At 46.6% G+C, this 15,082-nt stretch overlaps 1 protein-coding gene across 2 annotated transcripts in view; it reads right to left on the minus strand.

Annotated features, from left to right (window-relative positions):
• bcam (basal cell adhesion molecule (Lutheran blood group)) overlaps positions 1 to 13,744 on the minus strand; it is a 62,509-nt gene extending 48,765 nt beyond the window's left edge. For both annotated transcript variants that reach the window (XM_030072763.1, XM_030072762.1), the window contains exon 1: positions 13,410 to 13,744. In XM_030072763.1, coding sequence (XP_029928623.1) covers positions 13,410 to 13,473 — 64 coding nt within the window. In that variant the 5' untranslated portion in view covers positions 13,474 to 13,744. The remainder of the gene's footprint in view (positions 1 to 13,409) is intronic.
• Between the last annotated feature and the right edge of the window lie 1,338 nt (positions 13,745 to 15,082).

The following is a 15,082-nucleotide window of genomic DNA, read 5'->3' on the forward strand; positions in this document are numbered from 1 at the left end:
TGTGAAATTGCTGATAGCAGCTCCTGTATTTATCTGATAATTCACTGCATTTTGGATCTCGCCGCACCACATCAGCCAGCTGCTGCAAACAAAATCGGAGCTACCGTTGAAGCCACTCTTCAGCCTGTCAGTGTCACTGGCTCACATGGTTTATGGGCAGAGCTGGGGGCCGAGGCTGGCTCAGGCTGATATGGAGGCTTGTTTCCACGCTCCAGAGCCGGCCAGCAAGCCAGTCACTTGGATATTGTCTCATGTTTGTACTGGAGGCTTTGGCTGCCCTCTGCAAGTCAACTGACTGATAATCCAGTGGTGGGGCCTGACCACAGTAGTAGAGTGGGAACAGAAGGGAGAAAAACAAAGAGAAACAGGCAAAGAGAGAGAGGGACACACACACACACAGAGTCGAGATAAGGTATAAGAAAATGGAAGGAGAAATAGCAGAAAATGGAGAGAAACAGTGAAAGCGATAACAAGAGAGCAAACAGCGAGAGCACAAGTGGTGGTACAAAACAAGCAGAGAGTAGCTGCGGCTGAAGCAAGAGTGGAGCAAAAGAGGAAAAAAAAAAAAAACCCTGGAAGCAAGAAACTGACTCTCAGTGCAGGCTGCAGAGAAGACATGCAAGGGCAAAGAAACAAAGTATGAGGAGGGAGGGAGAGAGAGAGAGAGAGAGAGAGAGGTGCAGACGGTGTTGGCATCTACCAACATGCCTTCTTTGTACAATCAGATAATAACATTTTATTTCTCTGATTCAGTGTTTTGTTCTCGAGGCCGCTGATCCCCATCTTCTTTCACTCTCTAGCTCGCTCTGCCTCCACCACTGCTGTCTCTCTCTCTCTCCGCCACCTATCCTAATGATTAAGCTTACTTAATAGCACTAACATCATGATATATTAAGTAATTTGCAAAATAAACACTAATAAATAATGGCGCTAATACTGCATAGGACCGTATAGCACATTGTTGAGCCACCCTCGCTCACCACAGGGGAAATTCCTTCAGCGTGACAGCCCTAACCAGAGACACAAACTGGAAGACGAGGTCACCCCCAGGCCCTGAACTAGCCCCCTAAAACTAGTCTGAACATCCCGACCAGCCTAGAGCACTCCACAAACAAGTGATACACCGTCTGAACCAGCCCACCCCGCTAGATCAAGGTGAGCCAGATACCTGTGTGTAGCTAGAGTCCTATGCACAGTCCTGCACTGGAGCTCCATCACCCTCTTTTCAATTGGTGGCTTGTCAAGGGACTGCCAAGAGCCTCTCGGGGAAATGTCTGGACCAAAGAACTGGCCCTCTCCTCAACATCCTCATCCCCACCAGGCGAGAGGCATGTGGCACTCTCACACAAGTGAGAGAGAAAGCCTTTCCAATGTCAAAGAAGGAAAGAAAGATAGAAAGAAAGAAAAAAAAAACAGAAGAGGCAAATGCAGAGGGAAAATAATGGCACCACTTGGCAAAATGATGAGGCAATGCAGAGAGCGAGGAGGAGGTGTTGCGATGAAGGACAGGAGGTCTTGTTCTCGCAGAGTTCAACAGAAAGCGAGGCAGCAGTGAACAGGTGGGCAGCCGCAGGAAGAAAAGTGAGCCATTGTTTGGCTGCTACCAACGTGGCCATAAGGCCCACATAGCCAGAGCGTCCTCTCACTGACTTATGAATGGACTTAGCATTAGATAGGGGTTAGTGTTGCACACAGAGCTTGGCCTGGGCTCAGTTTGCCCTGTCATGCCGATGGTATGCATGGCTTTGATTTTCCCTTGAACCGTTACACCAACTGCCCCTAAACCAGCGCCATGCATACATACACACACACACACACACACACACACACACACACATACAAACAGATGGGGTGAGCTGGGGGGTGCAAGATGGGGTTTGCATGTGGGTGAGGGGCTATAGATGGTAGATTTTTGGCCAGCTCCACCTTCCTAGATGATGCTGTGCTTGCCAAGGAGAGCAGGCTTTGACTCCGACAGGCTGGATCATACACCACCAGCTGGGCCGGAGGCAACCAGGAGTTGAAACCACGGCAGCACAATATGACACAATGCAGCAAGAGCTAAAACATCCGAATGAGGAGCACAAAGAGAGAAACGACAGCAGCCAGAGAAAATTTAAGAGAGGTAAAGGTATTTATAAATGAACATAAGGGGAAATCAAAACTGACTTTCCTGTTTTGGGTCAAACACATCAGCTGAGAGCAATAATGAAAGAGAAAAAAGAAAGAAAATACTAGATGAGTGGAAACAGTGAAGCTGCTTTAACAGATCAGAGGGCCCTCACCCTGTTTTGTCCACTGCCGCCCCATCACGGGCTAGTACTGCCATTGATCTGGGCGAGGACTCCAGGACACACACACACGCCTATTTATAACCCTGGTGAAATCCGGATTCCAGTTCAGGTTGGGCTTGCAGTCATGTTCACATGCTCCTTACGGCCCCGACTGCTACAACTGACGAAAGCCCACACACACAGCAGAGCCCGGTCCCACACCTAGTGCTAACCCTCTCCCAATGACCACACACACACACACACAAACACACACACACATACACACACACACAGTGCAACATTAACTTAGATAATGGGCAATGCATTCCAGACACACAGTCACGCCACACACACTATTAAAAACACCCACACACACTCAAACACACATCGAGTTTAAACAACAACAAGTCTCTCGGTTTGTCAGGCTCTCCCTTCTCTGTGCCTCAGTGTGGCTCCCTCCTCCACTCCTTTCACTCTACACCTCCCCTCCTCTCCATTCCTCTCTCTCTCTCCCTCTCTCTGTGCCCCCCCCCACACACACAGACCCACACACCCCTCTCTCTGTTGTGTGTGTAATCAGCCCTGCATTAATACCTGCATTCCAACAGCCTACAGGAATGTCTTAACAATGTAGCCCTGTTCAGGTAGACACAGAGAGAAAGAGAGAGAGAGAGAGTGTGTGTGTGTGTGGCAGCGCTCACTAAAAAATACATTAAAAAAGTGCTGCAGTGAGGAGCACCACGGCTGGAGAGCGTATGGATTGAGGCGCTTTGAATGGAGTACAGTCATTTCTCCGACTGTCTCCCGCACTCAAGGGAAATCTCTACAAATCACGCTCTCAGTATGATGACACACACTGTCCAGAATATTGCTTCGTTAAATTACCTTTCACCATTTGTCTCTCTCACACACACAGAGAGTCACACAGGACAGATTGCTGTGTTGCTTAATCAGTAGAGAAGCAGGACAATGAAAAGCAGCAGCATCCTCAGTGACCCATCATCCTCCCCCCCTTCCCTTCCCTTCCCTCCCTCCGCCTGTCCTCCTTTGTCAGGCCTTATTACTGAACATGTGTCCTCTCTGCTCCCATCATTAACCAGCTCCACCCTAACACACTGCTTTTTATGCACAGTCAGGCGCGCGCACACGCACACACACGCACACAGAGACAGACAACACACACTCGCTAACTGTTAATTGATACGGAGAGTCTGCCTGTCTTTCATCATTCTCCACAGGGAGACCCCACTAACATGTGTTCGTGTGTGTGTGTGTGTGTGTGTGTGTGTGTGTGTGTGTGTGTGTGTGTGTGTGTGTGTGCATGACGTGTGTGGGGTATATGGGATCAAAGGGGGCCATCCAAGCTGTTTCAGCCTAACCTTGCCTGTCCTGGACCCCTGTGCCTCTCACAACACCCCATTAGGTAGCCTGACACGACCAAATGACCACTTTAACTCACAGTCACTCCTTCCGCAACAAATGTTAAATGCATTTCTTCCTGGTGACCTTGCAGCAGGAATTAACGGCTGACTTTTAGTACAAACTGAACTGAGCCTTTGAGTTTCTGTCTCAGGGAGAATGCAAGATGCTCTTGTGGCAAAAAAAAACAAAACAAAACAAAAAAAGCAGGAGTTGTAATGGCTTTAGCTCTTAATAACAAGAGTCTAAATCAGTTAGGTCCTCTATAAGTCAAACATTATCCTCACAATTACCATCCATCATATTTGTTGTGCTGCAGATCACTAGGACGCGTAATTAGGAATCATTTAGCCTGATGGAGTCATAACCCAATTGGGCACTATTGATTTGGGATTAAATATTCATACAGACCGGGGGCAAGCTTGTACTTTTTCCTGCTGGATCGAATCAAACAAAGCCATGAAACTTGAGTCTCCGTATTATTACTGGAATACAGACATGAAGTGGGCTGATGGACTTGTACCTGCTTAATAACGACGGGAAATCGGCCTAAAAATTGAATACACATCTGCTAACAGTCAAAATGCATCTGTAACAAGACGCTCGAGGCTTTTCTCCACATAACAATATTTTCATATTTTTATCAGTGGGGATTTGCTATGTGTCACACCCCCTCTGGCTTGATTACTGTCATTAGCTGGAGTGTCAAAAAATAATAATAATAATTAAGTCGGCTATGCCCCCCCCCTGAGATCTGAGACCCCCCCCTCTTTACTCTGCCTCCTTCTGTTGCAGCCATTGTGATGATTATTAGACAACACATGGTCCGGAGGATGCACGCATCTTCTCTCTGTCTCGAGCAGGAGAGACAGATGACGGATGGAGGATGAGACAAGGTTAGAGGAAGAGAACGTCGGTGATGAGTGAGAGAGAGAGAGGGATAAAGAGACAGGGAGAAATCAGAGATAAAAGCGATGATTTACAACAGTAAGGAGGAAACTCGGACGTGATAAAGAGACCAATACAGGAATTCAGGCAGAAGTAAAAAATAACAAGAGGGAAGTGATGGGGATAAGGAGAGACACGCTGAGGTAAGGAACACGACGTGACTTCGAGGAGAATATTAACAGTCTTGGCACGGTAACTTTACCCCGCCGCTCTTCTCTTACAAAGTCAAGTTCACACAGGCAGAGCTGGGCGAGAGAAAAGGGAACTTCGGCGCTGTGGTCCTTGTTTCAGAGGGGCACGGGTAAGCGACACCTCGGTAAAACAAAGACGAGCTGTATCCTAAGGCCAGGCACCTGACCGGCAAGCCCTGTATATCGACATTTGATCCGCTTGGTGATGCTACACAAGCAAAACTCTCAGGTAACTCGGGGAGCCCCTTTTTCTCACACATTCAGACATGAAGTCATGGCTGACACACATGAAAACACATAAACACACATGAGCACCAAGACATGCAGACACACACACACACACTGAAACTAAACGCGCCCTCACAAGCTGAAAGGTGTACAAACACACTGCGTGAACCCACCCCCATCCAATATGCCACACAAACACACCAACAACCACCCTTCCCCTCCTCTTCCTCGCCAGTGTGGAGAATTAATGTTCACACACACAGAGTGCTCTCCGCTCTCACAAAAAAAAAAAAAAAAAAAAAGCAATAAGTTCTCTTTGTCAAACAGCGACCAGCCTCACTGAAGAGGTTAACTGCTGCTGCTTAACCATTAACTAGATTAAAACACAGGGACAGACAGGCGGCGCAGGAATGCTCTGTGACAGATGGAAAAGAGAGATTGGACATGAAAAAGTGGCTTACGAGAGAGAAAAGTAATCACCGTGGCTTCGGTCACTCCTTTGTGGGAGCGGTGTGGGTAAATCTGCTCACACACACACACACACATGCATACACAAATAAACATGCGCAAGTGTTTTGTGGCCTAGTGAACTGCAAGTCACCCCCATCTCCTCCTTATTATCGTCATGCGCTGGCGATAAGGGAGGTCAAGAATTTCTTGAGGCTCCGCCGCCGCATTTGCGAGACCAAAAACCGTGGTAGGCGAGGCTTGCCGGGTCAGGGGTGCGTTCGAAAGGCTGTTCACAGTCATTAAAACTTTTAAACTGTAACTTACTGTAACTGTCGCATCAGGGGAGAGCTCAGTATGTTGCACAGCACCAATCCCAAACAACGATTAACTAACTGAAGGGACAAACAACCTAAATTGGGGATGTGTTCAGTATACCAAACATAAATCTGAGGCCATGTTTACGCTAAACTGGATATTATTGAACACACTAAAGGCCTGTTTCCACCAAAATGTTCCTGGTAGTATTTGGGGGGCAGGAGCTACTACAGGAACGTCCTCTCGCTCGGCCCTCTCACCTGCCGTGTCTCCACTGAGAGGGCCGAGCAGGAGGAAGGTTCCTGTAAAGTTACCCGGCGGTTGCGCGACCATGACCGGGGCATCAAAATGCGTGTTGTTAAAAAAGCGTCTAGCTAAGCGTGCCTAAAATGCCAACTAAAAATTGTGTTGTTAGCGTTATCTAGCGTTAACTAGCACGTTAGCGTTAGCTTGGTAGTGTTGGCCGTGTTGCTAGGGACGCCTAACGTTAGCTAAAGCTAAAGCTACCGTCCGGCTATTTTGTTGCTTTCTGTTGACGCCACATTGCGCCGTGAGTAAATCCAATCAGCACCAAGTAAACCCCAAGCCCCACCCAGGAGTTTTTCGGGGCCACTCAGAGTCCCTACCCCGAGGCAGGGCCTGTTTTTAGCCCCTGTAAAGGTTCCTGAACTCTCTCCATCAGGGTGGTTCCGGCGGTGGAGACACACGACAACGGCCCCGGCCCCGTAAAATTACCCCGAAGTTCCGGCGGTGGAAACGGGCCTTAAGTGTCCGCACTAAAGCAATTTTTCCACTCACAAAAACGGATTTTAGAAAAAGCTCTCCAAGGTGTGCAAATGTGAAAACACCAGTCTGGCATTGTGCTCATTGCCAGATGACTTAGGCCACAGTTTGGTATCGAGCATGCATATGCCATGTGCATGGGCTTGACAAGGAACTTTAAGCATTTCTGTGTGTTTCGGTGCGGACAGCCGGCTTTGAAAAGTGCTAGTTTGCTATAATGTGCATGGAACACTAAAATGCTGTTTTCATATTTACCCAGCTTAAAGTGAAAGTAAACTGTAAGAAGGGAGCACATGGAGAGTTCAGTACATTACATAGCACTGTGACATTCTTCATACCTCAAGTTTTCTGGAATGCTTAACAACTAGTAAATCAGTGCAGGGACAAACAACCTAATTCGGGGGTGCGTTGAGTGCGCCCAACATACCATTTTGCCCTCTGCTTCCCCCACACCAGGCCAAATCAGTGGTGTGGAAGGACATGAGGTTGTAATTGAGCCCGAGTGTGTGTGTGTGTGTCTGTGTGTGTGTGTGTGCGTGTGAGTGCAAGGGAGGAGATTGGGCTTCTTGGAGAGCTGCGTTCAACAACTGCTGTTGAGGCAACTGTTGACGTCTGAGAAGCAACAGCTTGCGGGGCTCCCAGAGGACCCTCCACCAGCCAACAGTCGCAGAGACAGACAGACGGAGGTTTTAGGGTTGGAGGGGCGCAGGGGTTAGGATTTCTCCCTCACTGCCAAGAAAATGATCCCCTTGGCCACCGATCCAGGATTTTCCATGACATTCCCCGTTCCTAATTGGTATTCCTCGATCCTGACGCGCTCCGGCTGTCTGTTCTCCACTGCTGCCCGCATCTGCCTCCGTCGTTTTTGTTCGTTTCATCGCTCCCGCTCTCACTTTGTCCGTTTGATTGATCAAAACAAATGGACACGAAACAAGAAAGAGGGGTATTGTGAAAGCCATTTTCGGGAATAAACCAGAGACGAAACACGCCAACAATTATTTCCTGATGACACAGATTGGCGCGTAGTGGAGCTCTAAAAGAACTGAGGCCGAACCTGCATTGTCTATTCCTACCACTCCATGCAGACTGTGAAACAGAGGCTCTTAAGCTACATCTTGCCACAGCACTCTCCCGCTAAATGGATTGGCAGCACTTAACCTCGTCTCCCCAAAGAGCTTTTTGAATTTTCAATTTTCCTCCAACCGAGAATCCCCCCCCCGCCCGACTCATACACAGACGCGCAGACAAGGACACAGGCGAGCGCATAGACACAGAGCCCTCCTTTCAAGGCCGCACTTGAAACTACCCATAAGCTCCCACTCCCCCGCTCATCATCACCATCATCTTCCTCCCTTGAGACGAGAGAAACAAGGCTACATGGTGGCAGCAAAATAGTCAGCCGCAATCACCTTTCATCCCCTCCCTTGATCTCTTCCTCCGCCCATCGCTCTCTTTCTTTCTCCATCCGTGCTTCCTTCGTTCCATCCCTCCCTGTGCTAATAACAAGACAAGGCGGCCTCAAAGCAACAGCCTTCTACCAGAATCAAAGGGACAGGAAAAAAGCTTTCTTTTCCCCTTCTCTCTCTCCCCTCTCATGATCCTCCAGGAAGGGGAGCGATAGGAGTTAAAAGAGTTAATTACTATGTTCCTACACGTTCACATAATTACCATTTACAATTTGAATGGACATGTTTCCTTGTTTGTTTGGTCTTTTTTTTTTTTTTAAACCGAACTATAACTGTAATTTAAAGTGAAAAACATCGGTAAGGTAGTGAGTTTTGCTGCTAGCCTTGCTTTGGGAATATAAGAATGTGTTGAAACTGCTTGGGCACGCAGTAAACTTGGGATTCGAACACAGAGGCGGGGATCGAGATAGACAGCGACAGACACGGACGCCGTGCTGGAATGTTTGCTTTGTAAAGAGAGAAACTGTGAGCGAGGCCCCGGGGGGGAGTGGAGGAACGGTCATCCTTATTTTAAAATCATCAATAGTGGCCATAAATCTGCTGTGGAACGACTCCGGGGACGGACTTTAAACCAAACAGCCGAGCCCTCGCGCTTTGACACACAGCGGGCTCTCTTCCTGACACAAGGTGGGGTCATTAACTGTGGGCCACGCACAAAGGCACAGTGGTTGACACAGGAAAAGACAACACGGTAAATCACAGAAAACACACACACACATGCACACAATTGGACGTCAGTGACCGACTCTGGGCTGTTATTGTGAAAGACAAAAAGAATAGGGGTGGGTGGAGGAGACAGATGGGGGAGGGGGGGCAAAAGAGAGAGACGGAGACAAACAGGATCAGAGATGGGAACGCAGACAAAGCTAATCTGGGGTAATACACCTTTTGTTTATGTATGACTACCTGCAGTGTGTGTGTGTGTGTGTGTGTGTGTGTGTTAGAATGTTAGTGAGAGCCTGTGTGTCTGTGCAAGTGTGTGCATGTGTGTGTACGTGTTTATGTGTGTGCACACGTACCCGGTAATCACAGCTTTAGCTGCTCTTTTGAAGACCTTTTGGGGATAGGAGGATGAAAAAAGCAGTGGGTAAATTTTCCCAGTCTCCTCCGTGAACCACATCATTCTGGGTAGCTGACTTCAAACCGGGATTAAGCACGCGCCTGCAACCTACCGTGCCAGCTTACTTTCCAACCTCACACCGGTATGCTGTCAAATGCCCCTAATTGAGTTTCATGTGTAATTCACCGCACATAATAAAAGTAAGGAACACCAGTGGGCATCAAAAGGTTTACAAGCTGAAATCCCCCTCCCAGAGCTCAATGATTAATACATGGACTTCCTAACATGAGTCAGGTTGAACTTATTTGTTGGAACGTGCTTTTTATATGAATTAACCAATGTTTAACTGCTTTCTTTGAAAGTTCAGGTGAGCGAAACACAGCCAAGCCACATGAATGCACCCTGGGTTGTGTGTACTGCAGACGAGCGCAGATAACTCATCCTCTCAGTGGTGAAATGTGGAAGCTTGTTTGTAGATTACCAACTTGTGGTCAGAGGGGGTTTGAAAAGGGAGAATGGCAGCCCTTTTCAATGAATGTCGAAGCACTGTGATGACACAAACACAGACGCACTTAAACACACACACAAACATGCACTGTTGAGCGAGCTCCAACGTGTCCACGAGGAATGCCACTCATTCCGTCTTGGTGTTGTGCTCCGTCACTGTCACACACACACACACACACACACACACACACAGAAAGGCAAGGATCACCTCAATAATTATGGCCACACCTCTCCTAGCCCCACTCCCCCAGAGGGCTAAATGACAAGGGGGCAAACACAGACTTGCTCTCCTAAAACAGCCCATATCAATCTGTCACTCACAGTTATGTTAGCTGAGATTTCTATTGTTGCTCAACGCCAGAACCCTGTGGTTAGGGGCTCTGCTTGTGTGGGTGTAAGCACATTTGTGCGTATGTGAATCGTGCTTATGCATGTATTTCCGAATGAAGTTTGTGTGGCTGTGTGTTTATTTGTCTGTAAATACCTGTTGAAAAATGTTCACAAATATGGATTCAGAATATGCAAATGTGTCTAAGTGTGTATGGGGGTGTGCACGTGTAAAAGCAAGTCTAGAACCTTGTTCTCCAGGACACTCGAGGAAGAAGACCCCCTGGATTTTATCTCCTCCTGGCTAAATGGCTCTTTTTCAGCCTAATACCATAATAATTACACATGGCTGCAGGGGGTGCACTTTTGATGCTGCGCTGGCAGGGGGCACAGAAATTAAAAGTGAGGAAATGACTGTGGGAATTAAGGCCGCGATAGACAAAGAGGCTGACGCTCCGTGTTAAAGGGAAGCACCTTGAACTCAGCTGACGCTTGTCACAGCGATTCTTTACACCTTCTTCTGACTACTCTGGAGTCCCTTCAACTTTACTTTTTAACTCGCCCCTCTCAAACTTCACACACCTCCACAGTCAGGGCAACACTCAGATAGTACTAGCTGGAATGTGATCTCACTGCTTCACTAAAATCCCCCCAGGAACACTGGTTGGATGCACACTGGAAATAACACACAACACACCATTTCAAACGGCAAAACAGAAGCACACTCTCGGCATACCTATCCTACCAAAGCGAAAGGGGTGCAATCCATTAGCTTCAGAAATAGTGTTTCCAATTCCTGACAGACTCTGCTCAAAAACACTTCAGGTACCTAAAATGAAGTTGTATTCCAGTGTGTGTCCGTTGTTGAAACTTGTGTAGCGGTGGAAAAGACGCTGGCATGTTAAGAGTGCGGAAGAGGAGCCATTTACCAACCTGCAGGGTTGAGCCGGTCAAAGGGTCAGCAGCGCCTCCTACACAGGCATCCCGAGCACCCTGAGGCACCACGGGTTGCCATGCACCATATATCTGTGTGTGTCCCACCTATGCAACTATGTAAATGCATAAGTGCCGACACACACAAAGCAATGCATATATGCAAAAAGACAAATACACTAAAACACAAGCGTGCACACACATCCGGGTTTTGTGCATGTCCCGTGGTTCTATTTAGTGAACCATGACATAGCTGTCAGCTTAAAGTGTGTACCCCGTCATTGTGAGAATGTGGGTCTGTGTGACAGAGGCCCACTGAGACCAACAGAGCACTGCTATTATTAGACTGGACCAGGTTAGAAAGAGAGAGAGTCGTATTCAAAAGTGCACCACATCAAAATGAAAAGGTTACTCTCTTTCCCTCAGTGCTATTCAGTCTTTAGTAGAACTCATTAGAGAGGAGTATGAGAGCGAGACGGACCAGCCTTTAAATCAATGCACCACATCTGTATGGAGGGATGTGTGCTGTACACTGTGTCCTCCAATTACAGGGTACTTTCTAGTGGGCACCTGTTAAAAGGCCCCATGAAAAGCTTTGCTGGCCCAGCAGAGAGACAGCAGATCACAACAACTGTCTCCAAGACCAGGTGAGGTCTGGAGAAGGGAGGGAGGAAGGGAGGCATGTAGCAGGGAGGAATTGATGTAAAAAAAAAAAAAAAAAGTGTAAGAGGAGATCTGAGTGGTGTAAGAAGAGCGAGGAGGTTGTAAGGAAGGGGGAGGAGAATGGGGAGAGTGGGATGTAGCAAGAGGAGAAACCCTAAACCAGGTGAACTCAAGGAGGAGGTTGAGATAGAGGAATATATGTTTTTTATAAGGAGAAAAAAAAAAGATTGTTACATGATGAAGGGCTGAAAAAGTGATGAAAGAAGGACAGAATGATGCAGTAAGCGGGGTAAGAGAGAGATAGAGGAAGAGAAAAATCGAGCTGGGAGTCCCCCCGGCCCACACCCCACCCACATCCCACCACCAGCCCCACCCATCAGCACAACCATTTTCAAACCACTGCAGGCTGCCAACACAGGCAAGAGCACAGAAATGATTCCCACAAAATATTCATGAAATTATTTTCACCAATTTGATTAAAACAGACAAATGGGCAGGAAAGAACTCACACACACACACACACACACACACACACACACACACACAAAAACAAATATAAGCAAGGGATTTCTCATAAAAAATGTAATCGTATAATAAATTTTAGAGGGATATTATTCTAAAGGAATAATATAGTGACACCACAGGAATAAAGAAATATCATAAAGCTCGAGAGGGTCACTTTAAACTCACTAATGAGTACCAGAGATACACTGTACATGACTATTATAGGGAACATAAAATAAATGACTGAATTAATGAATGAATGAACATAAAGTAGAATGAGGTCACTAATAAACTCACCGCTGACCACCACAGACACACTAAATTTTATAGGACTCATATGGTGGTTGCTGGTCAGGGTGGAGCAAAACTTAAGTGAAGTCAAAGGTATATTGATTCCAGAGTCAAATCTGCATTTAAAACAGTTTCTGTCTCTGGCTGTGGCACCCAGGGGTGTTGAGGATAAGACGCACTGCCAGCCTAAGAGACATAAGTCTCAGAGATCAGAGATCAAAGCGCTGGCAGCTGCATCAAGGCAGCCAGACATAGACAGAATGAGGACCGGAATATGGGCAGTATTGCCTTCAAAATAAAAGCTTACACTTGTTCCTCTTGGGATTTGTAATAAATAATCATTTGGGTGTGTACTGGCAATTTTGGAAGCTTTTACTAAATATAATCCGTACTTTCTATTCATCTAGGCGTGTGTTTGTCCATCTGGGTCTTCTCCTGGCGGGTTTAAATCTTATTTTGTATTCTGGCTGGTCTGGCAGATCTAGAGAAAGTAGCGGTGTGCCGCAGTAGGACTCCTATGTGCTCAGAAGTGCACTCAAGTGCGGAGCACAGGGTTCCCGCACAACTACAAAGAAGCAGGATTAACCCTTAAAAACACCCCACCAATACTATATAACATAACACCTGCTCTGCCCATCCTTATGGCCACGGCACAGACCCGGTGTGTTTGCCAATAAATTTCCGAAACGTGTTTCTTCATCAAATAAGTGCCGTTGTTTTGGAAGAAATGCGTGTCTCCTTCCACCTGCGATCAGCATTTTCGCTGACTTGCGTAAGTAGCCACTAACAGGTAGTTAAGCATCAGCCAATAAATAGTAAACATTAATGCAAAGCGTCTAAAAAGCGCAGTTAAATGAGTTATCCGCGGCATGTGCAGACAGGTTAATCCTCGAGCACTGGACTTCTAAGACCGGCAAGCGGTGAAAAGGGCAATTTATAGACTGAAGCCAAGTAAAACCACCCAGCATGGGTAAAGCGTGATAAAGTTACTTTTGCGGCCGGTGCGCTACAAAGTGAAAGAAGTCGGGCGCAAAGAATCAAAGCGACGTACCTTGCAAAGCCCACAGCAGCAAGGTGCACAAGAGCGACGCGCGTCCAAACGTTATCCCGTCCATGGCTCCTTTTCCAACTTCAAAAAAGTCTTCTTCAGCCTGTTTTAGGAGTAGAGTGTGTAAAACTGGGAGCTTCAAGTCTTCTTTCAGTGGTCCACTGCTTTCTGTCCTCTACTCACTCTCTCTCTCTCTCTCTCTCACTCTCTCTCTCTCTCTTTCTCTCTCCTGCAAAACCAGTGGTGCCCCCTCTCTCACACACTCACACGCACACACAGAGAAATCTGATGCTGGTGGCAGTCTTGGTTGATATATTTGCACAAAAGGTGACCCCCTCCTCCTCCCCAAGATACACACCCCTTCTCTCTCTCTCTCTCTCTCTCTCTCTCTCTCTCTCTCTCTCTCTCTCTCTCTCTCTCTCTCTCTCTCTCTCTCTCTGCCCCCAATTCACTTGCCGGGAAAAGACCTGCTTGACTAATCGCGTATGTCTACTGGGGCCCGACCTTTTTTTTTTTTTCATATATATATATTTTTTAAGGTTTTCAGGTTTTCATTTTATGACCGCCCCCCCAAAAGTTAGTATTACACTATTATCTACTGTATAAGTTAATCATATCTTCATACAGGTTTATTGTAAGGTTTTACAGCAAAGGTATATTTTAGAAATACCACAGGCAGTAAAGCACAATTTGGTCACTATAAATTCACCAGTGCATACAGTAAGTCCTTATTGGCCAGTGCCTTTTTGTCATCCGAATCATATTATCAGAGCAACACTAACCTATTTCCATATGTCTGTCAATGAAAGGGCATGTGATGTCCCACAATGATGTGAGGCATCATTTAGACATCTTACTTTTTTATTCACTTAGCCTACATGTTATTCTTTAACTTTAAGCAGCGCAGGAATGCAAATGCCAAAACTGATTTTTCAGACTGTAGCTGATTATTTTCTGGTGTAGCCATATTCAGTCTTAGGTTGACCCAAAAAATCTCTCACTACTGTACTCACTATCATACTGTTTATGCCTACCCAGGAAGGAGGCTGATGAATTTTGCTTTTCACCAGCCAGTAACAGACAAATTTCCTGCCCTGTATGGATTTTTAACATGCGCCCCTACACCCCCAACTTGTGTATGCAATGAATTTATTTTTTCAGTGGTCCTGTACTGTTTCTTGGGAGTAGGGCAAGCAGTCATCATTCACCGACATGCCATTCATTCCTAGACATGTAATCCCTTTAGATTCTATTTGGGTATGGTATAGGCTGTTTGGGTATTTACAGACCTGCAGTTAACATGGGCGGCTAAGTGCTTATTCAAAACGCTCTAATACCAGTCTGAGACCTTGGAGTGGATATTCTGTGACCCATGATGTTGATTCAGGCCAAATCCTATAAGCTAGGAGGTTGGGAAACATAAACACAAGTCAGTCAGCTATAAGATAGCTTAATCATTGCATTGCTATTCAAAGTACACAATAAGAATGCACCCTGGGTAATATTCCTTGACTGGAGACTGGTTGACTGTGGGGCAGCAGTAAATAATCAGTACGCCCTGAGGGTAATAACAGTGCCTTGCAGACCAGTTGCCTTTAAACACACACATTCCAGACATAGCTGGAACAAAACAGCTGGTTAATATTTTTTCTGTCCCCACTGGAGGTGGAGAAGTG

Source organism: Myripristis murdjan, chromosome 16 (genome assembly GCF_902150065.1).
Source record: "Myripristis murdjan chromosome 16, fMyrMur1.1, whole genome shotgun sequence".
NCBI lineage: Eukaryota > Metazoa > Chordata > Actinopteri > Holocentriformes > Holocentridae > Myripristis > Myripristis murdjan.